The sequence below is a fragment of the Gigantopelta aegis genome, chromosome 3, assembly GCF_016097555.1.
Source record: "Gigantopelta aegis isolate Gae_Host chromosome 3, Gae_host_genome, whole genome shotgun sequence".
NCBI lineage: Eukaryota > Metazoa > Mollusca > Gastropoda > Neomphalida > Peltospiridae > Gigantopelta > Gigantopelta aegis.
Window position 1 is genome coordinate 82960844 of NC_054701.1, and position 8445 is coordinate 82969288.

Consider the following 8445-nt stretch of genomic DNA (forward strand, 5'->3'; position numbering starts at 1 on the left):
GCTCCAAAAATAATGTTATTAAATGGTAATAAAGCACAATATATACTAGAGTTTTGCATCATGTGGTAACTCTATTTAATTAATTTTGCCAATGCTACTAACGAAAGTTTCAAGGAAATAAACAAACATAAAATATACGTGGTGGCCAAAATGTTGTAAATGCTGTTTTATTTATTTCTTAACACAAAAATCGTGTTTTCTTGCTATTTCCAAAACATTGTTTATTTTTCTTCTCATGTCAAACCAAACAAATTATTTACAAAAAATGTTTTAATGAAAGAAGAGAAATTTGACAGTTACAGTTCAATGGAGCGCACCACAAACAGAACAACTGAATGTGAACTAGATTTCAAATAATGTCTCCAGGAAATTGAAGAATGTCATACAGAAGGATTTAAAAAAAGGTGAATAAATGTATAAATGTTAAAATATACAAGAGACTACAGTTTTAACAAAAAACTTTTTCCAAATTCATATATAAATGCAAATATATACACATCAAAAAACACACTTAAATTATGTAAATATTAAACTTTAAAGTACCTTTTTTGAGATGTTCCTTCTATGCATTCTTTCAACTTATCTTCAAAATCATCCTGTGCACTTGATTCATCTACTACATCTGCATCCCCACCTACAGAACAAACAAAAAACAACAGAGGTAAAACATTTAGCATAAATTACATGTACTTGGGCTCTATAAGGGTGAACATGTATACCATCAAATTTGTGACAACAATTAACACTGTAACAGTGTTTTAACTAACTTGCTGTTACAAAATGATCTAAATTTCAAGGGATAAAGACAGCAGTAACATAATGTGGCTAAAGCTGCTATATGCAACACTTCAATCAATATATATACACAAAAGACATAAATATGTCTACTATAATCCCTCACCCTTAAAAAGAAAAAAGAAAAAAAAAGAAGAAAAAAAAAGAAGAAAAAAAAAGAAGATTATTATATGAGATTGTGTCATATTGATTTTACGAAACTAGTGTCAGGATTCGTATATTGCCCGAGGGAGAGTGAGGGTAATACATGAATCCTGACACGAGTTTCGTAAATCAGTACGACTCACATGCAAGTTTAACAATTTCTTTACTATACATATTACTTATGTATTATTTTTATACGAGTAACAAAGACTGTGTCAAAATGATTCAAACGTAACTACTTGAATTTGGCAAGCACAATGTTTCATTATTAATTTGTCTTTTGAAGATCAATCATCATTTTGGCTGAACGGCTAATTAAAATATTCATTTTGCTAGATTTTTTTTCACCAAATTGCCAATAATTTTCAGCTTAAACCCTGGTGGTTACATGTACTGGTTAGGCCAACCGCCTTAAGGCTGGAAAATACTGAGTTAACATCTATGTAGTGGCTCCCACCCACAGTGATTTTTAACAGCTCAATACAGTGTAGGGCCACAACACCATCTCCTTTCTCATTAACAACCATTAACAATGAAACTAGATCCTTGCGAAGAAAACTTGTGGGAACCCAAATGGATTCTTAAAAACTGATTAAAAATTATGTCGGCCATTGACTCTTTTCAGTTTTAACAAAATAACACATACCTGATTCAGGCAAACTGGTAACATCATCTGACAACACACTAGCAGTGCTCCAGTTGTCTGCAGCGTCATTTTCATCATCTGTAGGAGGCTGTGAGCCTAAGCGAGACAACCTATCAGATCCCTTGTGGCCCCCTGAAATGTTTAAAGTAAAAGAAGCACTGTAAAAATTACCCAAACTTAAAAGATTAAATTTCCATCATGTAAAGAATGTTTATGCTTTCACTTTAACAGCACAGTGATTGGTTGCTCAGGCTAACACAATATCCGAAAAGAAAGTTCGTAATTAAATTTTTTTTAAATAAATAATATATGGCTTAAATTTTTTTAAATGATCATATGAAACAAAATGTACATGCATGCACATACCCGATGCAATATTTATATTGTGTTCAGTTTTTACTATTAATCATCACTCCAACCTCCAGACAAAATACTCCCTCCACCCAAAGCAATACTTGTAACTGTACACCTTGCATATTTTGTTTAAGCACAATCCATTGTCCTTTCCAGCCTCCATGAACATTGTTTTTTGTAACTTGTAAGTGCTTTAGGAAGCAATCAGCTAGAGTTGGGCGGTATACCGTATATATACCGCTCGGTATTGGTATCATGTCAATACCGATTTACCGTACCGAGTAAATTTCAAAATACTGAAATTTTGGTATTGAAAAATGTTTCCCGCCATTTAGTAAAGCACTAACAATATATCTGACAAACGCAAAATGGGTTGGGTATAAATCTGACAAGAGCCTTGTGTATGGAATTTGATTAAATGAAAAAATAAAAAAATATAAAATAAAATAAACTTCCAGGACTTTCCAGGGGATGGGGTTAATTCATTTTTCCAAGAGTTTTAAGCACTTTCCTGGATGAAAATAAAATTTAAGCACTTTCCATGGTTTTCCAGGATGCGTGCGAACCCTGTTTTTAGATGAAATTAGAAGGTGAGCTTTAATTCAGACATGCATTTACAAGCAGAGTAATATTCTGAAAATACCACTCAATATCAGTACTGTACTGGTATTATCAATACCGAATACTCTACCGATACCGAGGCAAATCACCTCACAAAATACTTAGGGCTAGCCTGGCCTGGGTGGCTATTTTTGTTCGCCAAAAAATTTGCCAATCTTCAATTTCTTTCGCCAATCTAAATATGTATTCGATAATTACATTTTGGCATTTCAGTTAAAATATTTTGTTTTTAATCTTGTTCTTTATGATAATATAGTACATGCTAAAATGTACTTATTATTCAGTTTACATCTTGTATGACACTGTTTTAGGGAATCAGTTTTTTTACTAATCTAACAATGAAATGCTGCTGATGTCTGTAGGGCTGGTCGTAGCCCAGTGGTCAAGAGCTTGTATGATGTGCGGTCAGTGTCTAGGGTCAATCTCCGTCGATGGGCTCATTGAAGTCAGTGTACCATATATCACAAAAGAGGCAGTTTTACTTTTTGTATGCTTCAGATAATGAAATAAATTGTATGTGTTTCTGTAATTTGAAAGAAGCAAGTGAAATTTGATCCAATATATATATTCCCCAAAAAGATTCACCGGACTAAGATATACACTATACATATATTTTTGCACCACAAGTGTGAAATGGTTAGTACTGGTATATGTTCACATATTTAATAACCTATCAAGTTATGTTATTCAGTATCTTTCGAAATATGTGTGTAAAATGCTGAAATAAATGTAGTCCAGAACAGGACCCAATGCCCTTTTGTTTTTATTACAATTTTTAAAAAATATGAGACATCAAACGTGTTAAATAAGAGTTACAGGTGTCTTCAAGACAATAAGATCAACTCACTAATATGTTGGTGACTTGGTGTATATATCAATTAACCTGTTTAGTCCCTAATGTTTTTGGTGAGATTAACTCAAAGCATATATTTGCAATAATTTACATAACAAGTATAGTTACCTAAATCTGGCTAAACATTAGCATACATGTACCATTACAACTGTATCTTCCTTATCTGTCTGTTAACGGCGATTTCAAAGTGAAAATGAAAGAACAATTCACAAAGTGATATGCAGACAAAGTTGAAGTGAACTTCAAAAGTAAAAACAAAAAAATTGTCAACCTCAGGATTAGCGTTCAAAAACCCATTCACGCATGATGAATTGTGTCGGCTTTTGACCAGGTGGCCAAAGACTGCAATTGTCACATGTGGCTGGCATCTTACTGGACTACTGGGTAATTAGTCTGTCTCGCCTATGATAAATTGTTTTCCAATTGTTTTATAAATAAATTAGAATTTTAATCTTTATTGTTTTTTGTTTTTTTAACAAAACATAAAAATAAATGAGTCATATTATTAATGTGAATAACATGAAGTTGAATTTTTTGCATTAATATTATGACAGCATTACTTTCAGGATCTACATTATTTGATTTTGTCTACAAGCTATTTCTGAACAGATTTTTTTTTTTAATTGTACACAAATATAGTGGGGGGGGGGGGTTTATTACTAAAACACTTGCACTTTTCTTTTTCTGTATTTAATGAAACTAAAATTACTTACTGAGAACAAGGTACATGAATGCTGGGTAGGACAATATTATGAACAGTATTATATAAAAAGAAAGAAACAAAAGATACTTCAAAAACTACAATAAATATACTGGTGTTTATTTAGGGTGGCGAACTTACTTGGTAAGAACCAACCCTGGGCAAACGAGACTAAGAGTGAAACAACATAGGGGCCAAAATGGTTTCTGACCTATAATTGTTTTTTCAACAGCACGTGTTTTTCTTGTGGACATTTTCTTAATCGTAGGGGTTGATATACAGTAGCATGTGCCAATGATTTACACAAACAGATTTGATGTATATACTTGTACACCGCAGGTGGGCAAGTAGGTCATTTCAGCTTGCTTTGATTATGTTTATAATTCAGAGAAGTAAAGAGCAAAATATAATAAAGTAATTGATGATTAATATAGCTATAACAATGTTGTTTCATTAACTTGTAATGATTCTGTAGTCCGAAGGGACGTAGAAAGCGTGGTTCTTTCTACATCCAGATATTGTTACATACCCTATATATAGCTGGTATTAAAAACATGTGGGACCATGTTTCAACCGTTTCTCAAATAGTGCAACAAATGGAGCCAGGACACACAAACCAAAAATGAATAATCCATTTTATTATGGCCTAAAGTCTAAATCATATTTCAATAGCAGCAAACTTAGGACCTCCGTTTAATGGCATTTATTATTAAATTCAGATTCTAAACATTTTTAAAAGTGTAACTCAGCAAATATTTAAAACAAATTTAAGGGGGGGGGGGGGGGGCGGGGTCTTAGGATGGTGTGTGACAAAATTGTATTGACTATGATTTTTTTTTAGGTCATATTGCACAATTTTAATGAAATACTTTAAAAATAAAATATTAGATTTTTATCGTACGTTTTATTCGTTATGTTATCACTATAACAACGTTACTTAATATTAACGATGTCTTAATTCAAGCATTATATACGAGTTGTGAGACATATGGCAGTAAAGTGGGCTGGAACACGTTTCTGTCCCGTGCCTTCCCGCGTTACTGTCAACCTTTGCCAAGTGTGAACGAACTCTGGCCACAATACTTACCCTTTTTCTTGTTCTTCGGCATTATTTTCCTATCTTACGAAATCTCCAATTAGTTTTATGTTTACCTAAGAACCCAAAACCACATATATGTAAATCTGAATGGTAACAGATTGTTAAAAAAAGATAATTTCGACGGCAACACATGGACATTGTAAGATACGGCGCAGTGCAACGTGATTGCACCCACTGATCTATTTTTAGATCATCTCAGCTACAAACACGTCAAATATGTCGACTGGTATTCCTTTTTTAGTTCCTCAAACAACGCCCACGAAACAATCGCGGTAAACCAGTTGAGTGGTATTTTTATTTGTTAGAACTTGCAAATAGAATTTCAGCATTCTGTGTCACAGGCAAATTTTTTTAACAATAAATAAATAAATAAATAAATAAATAAACAAATAAACAAACAAACAAACAAACAAACAAACAAACAAATAAATAAATAATAATAATAATGAAATAACCCTCCCACAACCCCCCCCCCCCCAACAACAACCTTACTTTATACATAAACTCTTGAGTTGCAAAACAAATAAACAGTTGTGTTGTATTTCATGCGGCGCCCGCAGTAAACATTTTATAAAACCTTTCTATAAGTAGCGGGTTTCTTCTAAGACTATATATGTCAAAATTACAAAATGTTTGACATCCAACAGTCGATGATTAATAAATCCATGTGCTCTTGTGGTGTCATTAAACAAAACAAACTTATTTTGTAAACTTCTGTCAGAGCGGGGAGTATCATATGAAACAATAAATACCCAAATTATAGGCCTAAGTAGGCCTATAGCACTCCCGGGAAAGTTACAATTTATATATTATCCACAAACTGTGATTTATAACAAACATTATTACAATAGCTTCATAATCATTGTTAATAATAGTCAACTATGTCATGCAGATTATACAATGCCGATGAATGATGTCAATTTCAGACATAGGTGTACGAGCTCCCATAGTGGGGCAGGCTGGTTTTTGCCCGAGTTAAGCGAAAATGCCCAAATCTGGATAACAACATTTATTCATATAATAATTAGCATTACTGCCAAACAGCTATAGGCCTATAGGGTTGCAAATGAATCACATCGCATTTTTACATGGGTTACAACTAATTTTGAGGGTTGAATGATGGAAAAACATGGTGGTTAGCACATTTTGCCCGAATATGTCTATAATTTTTACCCGAATTTGAGGTTTTGCTCCAGCACTAGGGAAGCAGTTGCCCCCCCCCCCCCCCCCCCCCCCCCCCCCGTCTCGTACACTTATGATTTCACAAACCGCGACTGTCCCAAGCTTCTGCTATATAGTGACTCGTTACGTCAGTTCTTAGAAGTGTGCCATAAAGATAGCGTAGGAAAATACGATAGTTTATTATAAACCATATGGGAAATAAATAAAAATTTAATAAATAAATAAATAAATAATGAATGTTTAACGACACCCCAGCACAAAAATACACATCGGCTATTGGGTGTCACAAATGGTACATGTGGGTGAAAAGTATAATACAATACATAAAATCAAAGTAAGTATATTTTAAAACTTTGTATAGAAGTCGAAGTGTTTTAAAGACCACAATTAATTCTGGATGGAATTTAAAAGATTCCAAAACATTTCTGTTGCCAAATATATCATTTCTCGTCGGCTTGAGATGGTCACACTCCACTAAAATGTGGCGCACAGTGTACACTGACAATGTTCACACTGAGGGGAAGGATCCTTCTTTAAAATAAATGAATGCGTCAAATATGTATGGCCGATGCGGGCACGGCACAAGACTACTTCATCCTTCCTGCATCGCCTGTAGGATGACTGCCACTCTCTCAGGACTGGCTTGACAGAATGAAGCTTGATCGCAACCACACTGTCCCAATCATCTTGCCAAGTCGAAAAAATATATTGGTTAATATGAAATTTAAAATCACTGTAGGGGACACCAACATGGGCACGGGGCAAGTTCAAAGCAGACTTGGCAGCAACATCTGCCTTTTCGTTACCCTTAAAGGGACATTCATTCTTGAGTTTGCTGCATTGTAAGATGTTTCCGACTAATAAAATATTTCTACGATTAAACTTACATGTTAAATATATATTTTTTGTTTAGAATATCATTGTCTGTATATTCAATGTGTTTCTGGTCGTCTTAATGTTTGTAAGAAGCCCAAACTGGATTTTGTCTTCTTATAATTTCGTACGTACGAAAAACAATATTTTAGAAAATAAAATGAAATTTAACCTAGTACGAATATTAGAACGATCTAAAACACATTTAATATACAGCCACTAATATTTTATGCAGAAAAATATATTTGATATGTAATTAGTCGTTAAAAAGTCTCTGTTAGTCGATAACATCTTAAAAATTGCAGCAAACTCAGGAATGTCCCTTTAATGCCAACATGGCTGGGTACCCAACAAAATATAACATCTTTATTGGCAACTGATAAAAAGACACACTTTCGTATCACCATTCCAACTAACGGGTGCTCCAATTTCATGTATTGTAGAGCTTGGAGACATGAAAGTGAGTCTGTAAAAATAATATATTTGGATGCACACGAATCCTTAAACTGTTCCAGGGCTTTAATGACTGCCCAGGTTTCAGGCATAAATAAAAAAATAAAATTGGCACTGACTAAAATATAGCTTTTTGGAAAGAACTACTTTTACCCTTGTAATTAATGATCGGCAAAAAGTTTTGTTTTGTTTAACGGTATCACTATAGCACATTGAATCATCGGCTACTGGATGTCAAACATTTGGTATTTCTGTCATACAGTCATAGAGAGGAAACCCGGTACAGTTTCCCATTAGTAGCAAGGGATATTTTATATGTTGCATCCCATAGACAGGATGACACATACCACGGCGTTTAATATACCAGTCGTCGTGCACTGGCTGGACGAGAAATAGGCCAATGGGCCCACCGACGGGGATCGATTCTAGACAGACCGCGCATGAGGCGATCGCTTTACCGCCCTATTATCAGCAAAGGAATGTTGACAAACAATGCAATGGATAAGCGTACGATACAGGGGGCATTGAAGTAAAAGTGCCCCATCCCAACAAGCAAGAATTGTACATAGTCTCGATACAATCTGATTAAAATTAGCTCTACTGGTTATTAACCAGGGGATCTAATTTTAATCAGATTGAGTGTCGGTATTTAGTGTAATTATATCTTCGGCAACTGTCGGCTGTATCCGACAAAACGTAATGGACCGAAGTGTTCCGAATGTGTT

At 34.2% G+C, this 8445-nt stretch overlaps 1 protein-coding gene across 1 annotated transcript in view; it reads right to left on the reverse strand.

Annotated features, from left to right (window-relative positions):
- The window catches only part of LOC121369186 (interferon-related developmental regulator 1-like), a 32233-nt gene extending 26835 nt beyond the window's left edge, over positions 1 to 5398 (reverse strand). The window contains exons 1-3 of the mRNA XM_041494103.1: positions 5201 to 5398; positions 1586 to 1717; positions 544 to 634 (exon numbers count right to left, since the gene is read on the reverse strand). Of these exons, the coding sequence (XP_041350037.1) occupies positions 544 to 634; positions 1586 to 1717; positions 5201 to 5222 (245 nt within the window). The 5' untranslated portion in view covers positions 5223 to 5398. The remainder of the gene's footprint in view (positions 1 to 543; positions 635 to 1585; positions 1718 to 5200) is intronic.
- Positions 5399 to 8445: the final 3047 nt, after the last annotated feature.